Source organism: Typha angustifolia, chromosome 15 (genome assembly GCF_048772165.1).
Source record: "Typha angustifolia cultivar Huaian chromosome 15, ASM4877216v1, whole genome shotgun sequence".
Lineage (NCBI taxonomy): Eukaryota > Viridiplantae > Streptophyta > Magnoliopsida > Poales > Typhaceae > Typha > Typha angustifolia.
Window position 1 is genome coordinate 17,282,710 of NC_133253.1, and position 14,161 is coordinate 17,296,870.

Below are 14,161 nucleotides of genomic sequence, written 5' to 3' on the forward strand. Positions count from 1 at the left end.
AATAGCTCCATACTCCTCTGGTTAACTCTGTGTACAAGTCCTTTGTCATCATCAATTAAGCCCAGCCTCCTCTGAGGCAATATGCCATTAGCCAACCTCTTAACAAGTGCATGTGAAGCCAAATAGCCTGAAACAGGGCAGCATGGAAAAGAAAGAGAAGAAGAGGGAAAAAAGGAGCATATGGGAGACAAAAGGAGATGGTTGAAAGCTGTGGTTGCCCTGAGAAACTCCAGGTGATGGTGTTGGTTGCAAGAGTATCTATGCATTTCAAGGACTAGAAATGTAACTTAGTTTCCAGGTCAACAAACAGTAGGAATCCACTAGTTTTGTTTTTTTGCTTGGCTCTGTGAGAGAGTGGATGGTCTTCCTTACATTTGCCTAGATAAGTCTCTCTAACCATGTGAACAAATGGTCCCTGCAGCTGCACTTGGATAAGCATCAATGACTAAACCTTATCTTTAATTCCTTATCTTTAATTCCTTATCAGATATGAACTTTGAATGTTATATGTTAGCATTTGACAGGATGAAGGTTTTGGATAAGTAGAAAGCATTGAAATAAAAGAAAGAAACATCTACACAACCTGTCAATAATAGTACTAATATTGTAGGCCAGAGATGGATTTGAATCTGGATGCCTGCCTCTAGTGAAGATCAGCGACACGAAAACATGCGTCGTTATCGGTGCATAATCCTTGAAAATAAAAGTATTGACCTCCTCCAGAAGACATCAAACTTGGCTATTTCCTACTTCCTTCTGAATGATTCTTCATTCTTTGCATAGAGTGGTCAAGAGTATCTCATATTCATTAACTATTTCTCTGTGTAGTAAAATGAAAGTTCATGCAATGCAGTGGACTAGTCATGAAAAACATTCCTGCCATAGAGGTCTGCATTCAAATTAATTTCAGTGTGCATGTCAAATCTTTCCTAATAATTAAGAGAGTCTTCATAGAAGTTCTTCACTTGGAAAGACAACCTTTTTCTACAAAATTATTAGTCTTAAGATAACCAAGTAACAAGGTATTTCCTCAGATAAAAGTAATAGATGCAGTATCTATCACCCTCTGTCATACTATCACAAACTCACTCTCAACTACTGATCATCTTGCACATATGAAGGAAGTTGGCTGGCTGGATCTTACAATTAACAAATTGAGGGTGATCTTGTTTCGCCAAAGCAAAAGAAGAAGATTCAAGATAAATTATTAAGCAGAGGACTACTAGTACAAATTAGTAAAAGAGAAAAAAGTAGATAATATTTATTTTTTTTAGAAAAAAAAGCTTAAATCGTGGTACTTGATTAAGAAAAGTAGTTAAAGGACTACTTGTACAATTGAATTCAAATGTACCAAAAATGTGCCTTCCAATAAGCCTAACATTTCCAAACAGCTCATTCATTCATTCATGTACCTTGATCTGATTCCTGTCTTCCCTTCGCAATACATTGCTTCTTGAACAATGAACAAGCTACTAATTTAACTAGTTATATATATATAAGATTAGGAGCTTGTGCTTCTTGTATTATCACACACAACCTAGCTACATAATATATATTTTATCCTTTCTTGGGTTCAAAGATATGCACCCTTAGAGGACACAAACCCCCCCCCACAAACAAATATTGACATGACCAAAGTTAGGATCGGCCCCAAATCATTGGAGGTGTGGTCAAGGGAGTTTGGGCTTGGAACTTGGTTTACTAGCATTGGAGAAGGGAAAGGAGAGACAAAAAAAGGCTACGGTTAGGGCGTGGAGGATCTCAAAAGGAGCTTTTGACCACAAGGGAGGCATGCATGCATGCATGCATGCATGCAAAGGGGAGGAAGAAGTGGTGATAAGTGGTGATAAGGTAGGGCAAATCTCCTTATTTCCTTCCTCAAAAGCCTGGCAAGTCTTTTCACCTCAAGGACACCTGGCTAATAGTACAATCTCATCACTGTACCACTTGGCTCTAGGTATAACTTGGAAGTTGTTGACCAGGTCTGCCCATGAAAATGGATTCGGGTATAGATGAGCATCTATCTCCCAGAGCAAAATCCCTACAAGAAACATACTTGGCACCACTTCTCTCTTGGAAGTGGGCAAGCTTGTTGATCCAACAAATGCTATGCATTTGGCATCAAATTCTTACAATTCGATAGCACTTCGAGATAATATAAGACTGCCCCTTACATCCGACAGTTGGGAGCATACCCACTTTTAGTATAGAAGATTATAAATTCAAGTCCAACTCCTAGTAAATTTATCGTGTAAAAATTATTTAATAGTTAATGGTTTAGCTTGGATTGGCAGTTCAGTTTAATGGTATAACCCGGCGGCACGACGACGTAAACTATTGGCTCGATGACGATCAATAATAAGCAATGGCTCAACAACACAACGACTTAACTTAAAAGCTTAATCAACCTAAATTGTCTTTATATTAAAGGATAGTTAGATCTTTGTCACCATTTAGGCTCACTAACGAAAGATAATAATAATAATAATTTAAATCTAAATTACTTTAAAAATAAATAAATAAATAAAACCTAACCCTTTTAACTATAAAGACATCACTCTCCGAAACATTCCAAAACATTCCATAAGCAAGGCGTATTTTGGTCCAATCTCATTTAATCGCATGCAATTTAAGTCCATGGGGATAAGGTTTTTGGCCTCTAATGCAAAATTATATATGGGATGGAGAGGAAGAGGAGCCGTCCTTGTTGAGCCCTTGAGCTACTGCCCCTTCAACGCCCAGCAACGTCGCCACCACACTGTCTCGCTGCCAGCCAAAGCACAGACATGCCACGTTATCACCCTCCCGCCACGTGGCCTAATCTCCGCTTACTTACCACTAGCCCCAGTGTGATGTGGACGGCCACGTGTACCGGGACCCACCCCCAAGGGGAGCTCGCCGACGAAGGATAACGGCCTCCTAACGCCGTCGAAAACTCCGTCGCCCAAGCACCGTACAATATCTTGCTGCCCCTAACGTTAAAGTTTCTTGTACCCTTTTTTTCCTAATTACAATTAGCATTAAAATTGGACTTAAGTTTGTAAGTAAGATGGTAATCCTTTACATAACTGCTCGGCCTTGGTTGGTTAACTAGCAATCATGTTAATTTGCATGATAATTCCATTTGAGTGGAAGGGTCTTAATACATCATTAAGGTCTTAATATATCATTAACTAAGAAAAAGTAGACCCATGTCAACTAATTTGACGTAGAGTTTTAATAGTGTCTCATAAAAAACTTTGATCCCAATAGGAAGGGCATTTTAGGATTTAATGGAGAATAAGCTGAACAAAATCCAAATTTTCGGGGAACATCCTTCCTTAAAGAGTGACATTTAAGTTATGGAATCAATTCAAACTTAATATTTAAACAAAAATTAGGTTGCTATTCGCAATATTTTTATATGTTTTTTAGAAAGATCTTGGCTTTTGGACTTTGGCACACTTGTCAATGCAAGGGGAGGGAGCATGGTGGGGTCTGAGGAGGCCCAATGCCATATAAATTAGTTGAGCCAGGGGGGTGGTTTGGCACTCATTCTCTTTCTCTTTCGCCCACCTCTCCTCATCTCTCATATCTAGCTTACAATCTTGCACAAATAAATGAGGACTGCCAAGCTCTTAGTCTCTCTTGTGCTGCTACTTCTGGTGATCACCAGAGTTGTTGGTAATTAAACTCAAACGAAGCCATTCATGGGTGTTCTTTTCCATCATATATATGTATATTTATTTATTCACTACTTAACATTGGAACTTTTGTTTCTTGCTTAGGTATTAGATTGGAAGAAGAGTCCAGAGCTGCTCTCCAGATCAGCAATATCTATGTGAGTGATTGAGCTAGAACAAATAATAGATTAATGTACTACTACTATTACTTGGTATTAATTGTTAGTGGTGCTGATATAGTTTTGGTTGCAATTGATACCAGGAGAAGCTTAGCTTGAAGGGAGACGGGAGTGTTGTTGAGTCTCAAGCTTCTTGCGAATTTGACAGGCATTGTTCAGGTACGGTGAAGGAGAAGAGTGCTATTAGGAAAGTTAGAGAAGTCCATGATCACGGTGTTCCAGGGATTTATGAAGATTACTTTGGGCCTAGGGATCACAACCCTAATCACCATTGAAATCGTTCATGCCCACATTTACATTTTTCTTAGTTTCCACATGAGTGCTGTGAGGGAAGAACCAAACAAACACCTCTCTACCTGTATGTAGGAAAAACAATTTTGTGAATGAACCAAAGTTTGCACATATAGAGAGTATATATATATATACATACATACATGTGTTTGCCTATGTGAACAAAATTTGGCAACATTATATGCAAAATAGAACACAAAAATAGATCACCACATCCAAGGAGATAACAGTTCCATTCTTGCCTGTTTTAATGCAGGAAGGAGTAGAAGACTCATTAGCAAGACAAGCAGTACATCAAAGGTAGAGATGCTTTACCTAGCAAAAAGCTAAACAGTACATGCATGCATGATTCAATCACTACTGCTGACACCCTCTTTGCTCATGATTTCATGGTTATGTACAGATGGAGAAGAGCAACGAGATGAAGGTCGAGGCGAAGGGAGATGGAGCCGTCGGGAGCCGAGAGGACCTCCGTTCGGCACCGCCGCCGCCGCCCGCCCGGAAGCAACCGCAGACCTACCCCGACATACTAGACATAGCTGGAATGGATTATTCCCCAGCAAAGAGGAAGCCTCCAATCCACAACTAAGCTCCTTTCTAGCTAGTAGGCAGAAGCTAGTACAAACAGCTTAGGAGAATAGAATAGTAGGAGAAGGTTGGACAGCATTACCGGAAATGCTGCAGTTTTCTTGGCCCAGGCCTCCTTTTAGTGCAGATACTATAAATATTCCCATCATTCTTATATCATCGACTTACTGATTGACTACTTGGATCACCACACCCTGACAAACCTCCATGGACCCTTCTCATTGTGTTTGAATGATTGAATGCTATGGATGGATGGTGGGAGAGACAAAGATAGAGAGATGTTTGTCTTCATATGTGTGTGCCTTTTGTGAGGGGGATCGATCGCAAAACGATGTCACTGATCATAGCTTATGTCTTTTGAGATTGGAATTAAGTTGGACAGGGTGAAAGCTTGTAGCATGTACCTCACATTGTGGAGTGTGGGATGGATAATGGGTTAGGGGATGGGTCATGGGGCTACCATGTTCACGTCATTGATTGCAAAGGGTTGGGCTGTCTCTCTTGGATGCATGTGGGCTCTCACATGTTGTCTACCGGCCATGCATGTACATGCTCGATCGGGCCGGCCCATCCGTAGATAAGGATGTGTGTCTTATGGCATGTTATGCTGGGGGAGGATGCAAGCTTGCAGTGGTAGACCCATCAATGTTGAGTGAGTCAGGAGATGAATCCAAACATGTTGTTTGTATGTATTCATGATGGTGATGCCATAGTAGGTATTAGTAAGTATTCACTCAACGATGTAAGATCTCGACTTCATCGCTGTTTCTGAAACATCACGTAAAGTTAGCTTTTAATGACATCTAATCTTCCTGGACGTGGACTTCACAAGTTTAGATTTTGTTAATCCATGAACCATCATCTAATCTTAGGCTTTGTTTGCTTTGAGGCTCCTCTCCCAACTGGTTTAGAGATCTTCTAACCTGATTTAATAACTAAATATTTTTTTATATCTAGCTAAATTCACTTTTTGAATAATTAAAAACTAAAAAGACTTCAAGTCTGGTACTATGGTTTCTAGCTTTATTATTCTACTCAGAATTCCTGCTGCCAGAGGTAATTAATTGGCTATAAAAACATACGAAGAAGTTAAAAGTATTTATCTTGGATTCGAGTTGGATTCTATTCCAGGTACTAACACCAATTTAGATCCTTCAGAGATCTGATCAGATTTAACCGGAATTTAAAAGAGTAAAAGGATGTGAAAAAAAAAAAACCATTAGGTCAACAAAGTTGTTGCATTCTATCCCTCTTTTATGATCCAACAATAAGAATCTAGGAAGAGAATTATGATCTCAAAGATGAGATTAGAATTTACACCAGTTCGAAAACTTTGAGAATTATGGCATGTACATCATGAGTACTCCATCAGTACTTCCTTTTTTTTTGACAAAAGGCAAAGCGCCCTGTTCTACATCATCAGTACTTATCTAAGAATTTCGCGTAATGATAAATTGACCTCAATCAGTTTGTTCTGACTTTCGCACGTCTCTGGCTCGAAAAACCTTGTTCAGAAGATATTGTTCTTGAGTAGAGGTCCCCAAACTTTCACAGATTCTACCAATAAGAAATAGTGCTTGTCGATTCACATAAAGTTCCACGTTTTGTTGTTTTAGTCTTCTATCTTCATGAGGGATGAATAGGATGCCGATCAATCAAGTCAAACAGTTCATCCCCTAGACCAAATCCGAGCATCCGAGCCATGTCACTTGCCTTCAACCTAGGTTTCGGATGATTTTGTTGCTTCAACCAAGAATAGACGGTAAAAACTTTGTTCATCACAAACAACTCTAGGGCCTCAGGATTGAAGACTATGCCAAGTCTCATACTCATCTGCCATAGTTTACCAGATGCCAATCATCAGTATATTTACCAAAGAAGAAGAAGAAGAAGAAATTAGATTTAAAAAGAAACTTTTGGTTAAGAAACAATATCTGATTTCAGCTAATTTCTGCTTTACTGAGGTTACCTGATGAGGCACCAGCATTGCTGCATACCTTGCAAGCTCTCCAGCTCTCCAATCAAGAACCACTGGAAACCATGGATAAGAAGCATCAAGTCTCACAAACCATAGCCTTATTTCAGGAATCTCTGATAGTTCACGGGTATCATATGGATCCTCTCTTTCATAGTTGATAGTAAACCCAACAGTTTGCTCCAAAAGCTTCCTTGATTTAGCTGAAATAGTGACAGTAGCTCTCAGGGCATAAACTTAAAACTCATACTATTGATAATACACACTTCATAATGCTGGTGTACCTTCTGTAAGGGATTTAATTTCACTTAATGCATGAATAGGAGACAGGTCGAGTCTTCGTATAGTATCATTGTTGATTACAATTTCAAAACGTCCTTCAGTTGGGGGCAGCGGAGGTGCAATTTCTTGGGCATCTATCAAACGGAACATGAAAAAAACAGTCATTCGGTAGATAACTTTATACAGCTACAATTTGTCAAATGCGGAGGCACATATAAGTAAAGAAAAATCTTTTCTCAAGATATGTATTCGCAATAACTGATGGTGTTTCCTTCTACTGCATCAATTTACACCAGGAAACCTCTATATACTAATCCCTAATTCACACAAAGACCAAAATGCAGTGACATTGTAATTTGACACCTAAGAACTATATATATATATATATCATTTATAATGCTCCTTTACTGGATCAATTTACACCAGGGTACCAATATATGCTATTTTGAAGGTCATAAAATTCTCATATTTATACATTACTATATGAAGACCAAAATGCAATGACAAAGACAGAGAGGAGTATGTGATTTGACAAATAAAATATCATACAAGAGATGACTTTGGAATGTAAGTATTTGGTAATTATGTCACAGGAATCAATGATATGCAACAGTTATACCATAAAGATAGACACGGAGATTTCATGAATTGCTGTGGCTTTTTCCAAGCTATTAGAATTCCAAGAAGAGATTATAATCTTAGGGTTAATAGGTTATCAAAGAAGATACTTTTGTGGAATAAATTATAAGTTTAACAGAGCTTGTACAGGAAGCTCTAATGTGAATGAACATGAACTTTGAAGTGAATCCAATAAGATTTCTGTCAAATATGAAGCCTTTATTCCAAAGGTTTACTTTTCTTATAGAATATAAATGGAGAGACAAAATAGCAAGAGTTTTGTTTTGTCTAAGAAAATGAATCTCAGGAGATCCAGAACGAGCACCTCCCTTCTTTTTTCTATTTTGTGTTTTGTGTAGTTGAATTTCATGGCTAGCCTGGATCCACAGTGGCCATGGCAGAATCACTGGAATTGGATCTTCGGTGTGTTGCTGCTTGGGCAGAATTTTTTGCCTTATTTATATGTGCCCTTTTGGTTTGATATAATATCTTTCGGTACTTGTTCAAACTATCTCCAATTTTCCTCCGTGTATTAGGCTTATAAACATTTGTTCGGAATGAATGAAATCACTAGCCTACGGGCTTTTCCTATAAAAAAAGAAGAACAGATCCAGAACAAACTTAAGCACCAGAAAACATTACTAGAGACTTGATTACTAGAATGTACATAACTTTCTTGATTTTTCATGAGAACCTCTCTATGGAGATGGCCTGACATGCACTTATTAATCACCAGATAGCAGTCAACTGATTAAGTGCAAAGAATCAAGTTTTAGCACCTAAGCTCATCACAAAGAAGGAGTTAATAAAGCAGTTTCCGTTTTGCTTCAAAGTTTAAATGGCATTTCAACAGCTTGCAAATGTTTTCCTTTTTCCACTCTAAAGTGCCCTTGGCCAGCCAAAATTTATCATGCTCATGACCAAATTTGAGATTCCATTATCTGTGACAAATTATACCAACGAATTGAAAGATAAAGATAATCCATCACTATTTCTTTTACAACTTGAAAGAAAGATTATCGCAGATAGTAAATTAAACAAATAGAAGCAGATAATACGCACCAAAATGATTTTTTTTTTAAACAAACATCAGTTTCAGAATCAAAACCAATGTAATAATGCTTCAAACCTCAAATAGGTAATCCAAATAAACCATAATAAACCAACTAAAAATCTAATTACAACCCAAAATAAATAAATAAAATATAAAGAAAAATTGTTCTTACCCTCTTCGTCTGCGTTAAGAGAAAGATCGAAATTTCCCGAAGGGTTGAAGGCGACGGAGAGCGAGACATCTCCCTTTCCCCGGAAGCGGGTCGAGGTGTGAACCGAAGACAAGCGATTGCACGAGAGCAACGGACAAGTGGCGGAATAGTAGTTGCCTCTCAGTCCCGAGGGAGGGATAAGAGGAAGGATAGTGGTGGTGGGAGTGACCAGAGCCATTAGTCGTTTGCTGCTTCGCAACGGTTGAGTTACTCGTGTCTTCTTCGTATAAGAATAGTTTTAAGTTTATCCGATCCAATCCGGAATAAAGTGGGTATTTAGATCGCCCAAATAGCCCGTGGGCCCGAATAGAAGTTGGGCCTTGTTCTCGGCTTCGACCCAATCTGAGCCAGGCCAAGTCCGGGTCGGATCTGGGCCTTGGCTGGAAGCCCAAACCCGTTATAAATTCGAAATTATTGGATTAAAATATTTTAACTAGAACTTTTTCAAGGTAAACTATGAATATTTATTTTTCCTTCAAAACTACAGAATGAAATAGAGCAAAAGCTGGGTAGATGGTTACAAAAAATAAAAAATAAAAATAAATAAATAAATAAATTATCACAGAGGGTTATTCCAAAATGGTCAGTTGCAGTCAAAGTCAAAGAAGAAACACTTCCCTTGTTGTAAGATCATAATTTATAATGAGGAGTTTTTAATAGTAAAACGTGGATGGCTGACAAAGATCTCCATTCCCGGTTTTAATACATAGGATTAGATATAATACAACCCTAAGCAAGCATAGGGTGCACGAGTGCTTCTCCCAATCTTTCCAGCTGCATGTATAGTTGCCATTCAAATTCTATTTTTCTAAAAAATAATCTATACGGTCACAAAGGGCCAGACAAATTGAGTCACAGTTCCAAATCATATGCCACATGTTTTTGTTTGTCTAAGAATCAATTATAGACAGCTTTTTGGAGCACAATTTAGCGACCCAAATGAAAATGTGCGCTCATAATTTTTGACCTAAAAGCTTAAGTTTTTAGACAAATAAATCAATAATGTATATCATATATTTAACATATTCCCTCTTGTGTGTGCGGCACTCGAAAGATAATAGAGTACGCAACTCTCGACACCGCACAAGAATAGACGATAGAAATTAAGAACTTAATAAAGCTAGCTAGATGATATTTAAAGTCCAGTCCTTTATAAACTTAAGTTAGGTAAGTGCACCAACAATTTAAATCAACTATTTAACATATTTAGTTGGCATCTTTGTCAATATCAAGAATATATGAATGTGAACGTTAGATCTCAAAGATATTAAGCATTTGCAATGATGTGTCATGTCGTTTTCTTCAATAATATTCTCTTCTACCAATGACTTAGTTAATTAAAGAATCGCCTTGAGATGTAAGTTACGATACTAATTGTATGTTCTAACACACTCATCAGTGCATCACGAGGTAGGTACTCTAAACTTAGTGGATTCATTGACGAGCACTGATGTTTGAAGTAATTTTTTACCGTCATTATGTAGATCTAGCTCAATTAGTATAAACAGTTAAGCCCTAAATGATTTATAATCTGGGTTTATTCAACATCAGTAGAAGGATACTATGTAGCGTTGAAAAATAACTCTCGGAAATGTACGAAAAACCTTGAAATTAGCACCCATATGGTGTCATTACACCAGAAAACAAAAACTCTCATCATCTAAGATAACAGTCAGATTAATTAAACTACAGAAGATTAGTACTGTTTCTAACATAGAGGAGATCTATGGGGAATCCCTTTCCTTCTACTGATGCTTCCAGCTATGTCATCACTGGAGAGTCTTCTGCTAAACCTTGAGAAGAGATTTATTCCACTACTACTGTGAAACCGATCATCGGCACTCAAATTCTCCGAATCCGACGACGAGCAAATATTCGCCTCATCCCCTTCGATCACAGTCGACTGCGTCGTCTCGTTGTTCTCATCGTACGCGCAGTCATCGCCGTGAGGAAATTGCGACGGCTTGCAAGTCCTCAAGACATAATTCACCTACAAATAATAAACTAATATCAACCATATACATATAATCTAGCTGAAATTAATATAGTATTGATACGATTACCTTACACTCGAGGGAACAATGGATGTAAGGTTCTTGGAGGATCCTATCACAAGAAGTGCACACATTTCCAGATCCCTTGAATTGCCTACTCTGAGATCGTTTCTTGATGAACACCACTTTGGAGCTATTAATCGTGTAAGACTGCACAAATATATAAATATATATATACAAGATGACAAGATGAAGAACATGAACAGTAGTGCTTAATAATATTAATTTCTACTACTACTCGCTGGGATTCGGAGGTAGCAGTGAGCTGATCTCATTTACCTGGACACCGGAGCAGTCATCAATAAGCTTCTCAAGATCCTGCAACCTAACCACATCATGGTACACGTAACGCCTCACTTGTATGAGCCTGTGAAAGCTATGAGACGGAAGGCAGTGAGTGCATATAGCAGTGCAGCAATCCAAGCAGCAAATGTTCTTCTCCTTCTTCTTGAAGCCCTCATGGAGAGAGCAATCCACGAAGAACTTCTGCGTGCCGATCAGCGCATCCAACCACGCCAGTTTACGCATGATTTCCTACATAAACCCACACAAAAATTAGTACCTAATTATGTTTATATATATGTATGTATGCATGTATATATGAGAAGGGTAGGTAGCTAGCTATACATGCCACTGGTAGTAACTTGAGAGTCAGGAGAAGGATGGTGGGGATAATATAGCTAGGGTTAGAAGATATAAGGAGGGATGAAAGGATGGGATGAGGGATATATTAATGAAGAAAGATAGGGGAGGAGAACGTGGGGGCTGTTCCCATGTCTCCCATCATCCCATGGATGGGTTGAGATTAATATTAACTAAGACAACAACTAGACCTTGGCTAAAGAGCTCCACTTCCTAAAACTAATGCTAATTGAGGGAGTTGCCCGAGGAGTTGTTTGGTTCTTTCTCCTCTTAGCTTCTTGTGGGGAATTGGCAATGCATTGGGGCTTGGCATAGCTATCATGTAGGTTTAACTTTGATTCATATATTTATTATTATTATATATACTTATATATGTTTATATGTTTTGCCTTGGGAGAAATGGAGGTGAGAAATTAATATAAGGGGGGACCCCATGAGCCATGACCATGACCATGACCATGGAATCCTCACCATGCATGCCAAGGAGGAGTTTTTGACTGGTCCAAGTTGTGAGAGGATTTGAGCAATTCTTAGTGCAAGTGGATGAAATTAGGAATTGTTAGTCAAATTAATTAGAAGACAAACTCCATTAATCGTGGAATTAATTGAGAAATTGTTGCTTATTAGTTAGTTAGCTTTGTGAGATGGTGTTTATGGAATTATGAGGCAGAGATCATGTACTTAATTTCAAAGTATTGTAGCAAATATTAAACCTGATTAACGTTAAATTTATATGAGAAGAGCGTAAACTAAACCAAATTATTATTTATTTACGCCACAAATAAATTGCAATATGACCAAAAAAAATCTTATCATCTTCAAATCAGACTATAATTTTATTACGTAGGGTAATTTAATCCCCCAAAAGATTACCAACTCATGATGCCTAAGCCCATAAGCTGGGCCGGGCTTCTAAGCTTTAAGCCCAATAAGTGAGTGAATGGGCTTCGTTTAGAGTTGTCATGCACAAGGTTGGTAACATATAAAATATATATACTTCTTTACTTAATAATGGTTAAGCTTAGCCTACATTTCCACCTCTAAATATCTAATTAGAGGGATAAAAATGGTTTGGATCTAATCTTTGTCAATTAAGATAGTGTTTGGCTTGGCCATTGGCAAATGGCATATGGGCCAAGATCAAGAACAACCATAACACATATATATATATATGAAGTTAAAATGGACTCTGCCACCACTCTACCTTCCTTATGTTAAGAGCTCTTAACATAATATTATATTATTATAATTTTGTTCGATTTTTTGTGTATGTTAATTATTGTTAAGTATTTAATGTGACCATGACGTGATACCAAACGTCCAATAGTATTACTTTAAAACAATTAACAAAAACGCATGCAATTTATATACTCTTCGTAGGAAAGGTCAACGAGAAATGATGCCCCAAAACTAAAATATTAAAGTTCTAGAATCATAATAATTATTTTCATAATTATAGGGATGATGGAAGGTACGTGTATTTTATTTCTTGGGAAAAATAATAATTAGTGTACCAAATATTCTCATGTTTAAGGAAAATCATAGGTTAGATCCAGAACCTAATTCTCATGCATTAAAAGTAGACCCAAAAGATTATTTTATAATTAAACAGTAGATATCATTGATCTTTTTACGTTTTAAGCATCACATTAATCAATATTATCATATGTGCATCGGTGTGTTATAAATATCCCCCCTCATCTATATATACTATACGATAAAGTGTGAATAATTAATAAAAGAAAACATAGAAGTAACCTGCCACGTATGCATCATTAGGTGGACAAGGCGACTACTATTATCATTAAGTCCACCAAAATACCTCTAAATAAGACAAATAAAAAATCACGTACACCTCTTGAATTATCTAATTATATTATTAAATTTAATTTTTAAATTTTTGATTAAATATATGAATAAAAATTTATAATATTTATATCAGAAAAAAAATTATTGAGTGAGAGTAAACAATAGTTGAGATGGTCACTACGCAGTTAAACCCTTAAAACACTGAAGCATGTTTCGTCCCAAAATGCCCCTACTTTTATTGACCGTAATAGCCGTTGGTCGGGGGTAACGTGGGAATTGACTGTTTTTATTTTTTATTTTTTTAAATCCTAACGTGGCTTAAATGCCCTCACTCCTCTGTGTTTAATTATATCGTTTTAGGTGAGGTGGAGCTTTCACGCGCGACTAGTTTAAACAAAGTCGATTAGAGCGATAAAAAGGTTGGTTTGAAATTTTGAGTAGATGGATGGATGGATGGTACAATTATAAGCGGTTTAGAATTAGTTGACTTAATTTGAGTTTGATATTCGTCTCCTTTGTCTTTAATCCGACGGCAAGATATAAATTAAGTTGGAGATGGTTGGTGATCATAGTCTGCCACTATTTTTTATTTTCAAGAGTCTAATTTACTTCAAAAAAAAGAGGAAAAAACTAGCAGTGCTTTGTGGGGTAGATTATAATTTAGAAATATAAGTTATTGCATTAAATTTTCTCATAAATCACTAATTTATATTTTGATCTAAAAATTAAAGTATAATAAAATAATTGACTTTCAGATTAAAAAATAATTTAGATAATAATTTTAAATATTTTTACA

The 14,161-nt window shown here is 37.1% G+C and overlaps 3 protein-coding genes across 4 annotated transcripts; 1 reads left to right on the plus strand and 2 right to left on the minus strand.

The window, feature by feature from the left end:
- Positions 1-3,533: 3,533 nt before the first annotated feature.
- On the plus strand, positions 3,534-4,721 carry LOC140778832 (uncharacterized). The gene is made up of 5 exons (XM_073123703.1): positions 3,534-3,663; positions 3,768-3,820; positions 3,925-4,000; positions 4,389-4,432; positions 4,536-4,721. Exons 1-5 carry the CDS (start codon positions 3,600-3,602, stop codon positions 4,719-4,721), a joined length of 423 nt encoding a protein of 140 aa, XP_072979804.1. The 5' UTR covers positions 3,534-3,599.
- Positions 4,722-6,007: 1,286 nt separating this feature from the next.
- On the minus strand, positions 6,008-9,070 carry LOC140778453 (protein CHLORORESPIRATORY REDUCTION 6, chloroplastic). The gene is made up of 4 exons (XM_073123169.1): positions 8,822-9,070; positions 6,980-7,111; positions 6,690-6,898; positions 6,008-6,553 (listed from the first exon to the last, which is right to left on the minus strand). Exons 1-4 carry the CDS (start codon positions 9,036-9,038, stop codon positions 6,347-6,349), a joined length of 765 nt encoding a protein of 254 aa, XP_072979270.1. The 5' UTR covers positions 9,039-9,070; the 3' UTR covers positions 6,008-6,346.
- A 1,387-nt stretch (positions 9,071-10,457) lies between these two features.
- Positions 10,458-11,680, minus strand: LOC140779234 (protein RGF1 INDUCIBLE TRANSCRIPTION FACTOR 1-like). 2 transcript variants are annotated; one of them, XM_073124230.1, is made up of 4 exons: positions 11,542-11,680; positions 11,194-11,448; positions 10,924-11,064; positions 10,458-10,850 (listed from the first exon to the last, which is right to left on the minus strand). In XM_073124230.1, exons 2-4 carry the CDS (start codon positions 11,440-11,442, stop codon positions 10,569-10,571), a joined length of 672 nt encoding a protein of 223 aa, XP_072980331.1. In that variant the 5' UTR covers positions 11,443-11,448; positions 11,542-11,680; the 3' UTR covers positions 10,458-10,568. The 2 variants fall into 2 exon arrangements, with proteins under 2 accessions (XP_072980331.1, XP_072980332.1); XM_073124231.1 differs by lacking the exon at positions 11,542-11,680 and having other exon boundaries at positions 11,194-11,535.
- Between the last annotated feature and the right edge of the window lie 2,481 nt (positions 11,681-14,161).

Coding starts and splice junctions, on each gene's coding strand:
- LOC140778832 (XM_073123703.1), top strand. CDS start 3,600: ATGAGGACTGCCAAGCTCTTAGTCTCTCTTGTGCTGCTACTTCTGGTG. Junction 4,001..4,388: donor ATTTGACAGGCATTGTTCAG/GTACGGTGAAGG, acceptor GTTTTAATGCAG/GAAGGAGTAGAAGACTCATT. Junction 4,433..4,535: donor AGACAAGCAGTACATCAAAG/GTAGAGATGCTT, acceptor GGTTATGTACAG/ATGGAGAAGAGCAACGAGAT.
- LOC140778453 (XM_073123169.1), bottom strand. CDS start 9,038: ATGGCTCTGGTCACTCCCACCACCACTATCCTTCCTCTTATCCCTCCC. Junction 6,899..6,979: donor AATTAAATCCCTTACAGAAG/GTACACCAGCAT, acceptor TCACTATTTCAG/CTAAATCAAGGAAGCTTTTG. Junction 6,554..6,689: donor CAATGCTGGTGCCTCATCAG/GTAACCTCAGTA, acceptor AAACTATGGCAG/ATGAGTATGAGACTTGGCAT.
- LOC140779234 (XM_073124230.1), bottom strand. CDS start 11,442: ATGCGTAAACTGGCGTGGTTGGATGCGCTGATCGGCACGCAGAAGTTC. Junction 11,065..11,193: donor ATGACTGCTCCGGTGTCCAG/GTAAATGAGATC, acceptor ATATTTGTGCAG/TCTTACACGATTAATAGCTC. Junction 10,851..10,923: donor ATTGTTCCCTCGAGTGTAAG/GTAATCGTATCA, acceptor TATTATTTGTAG/GTGAATTATGTCTTGAGGAC.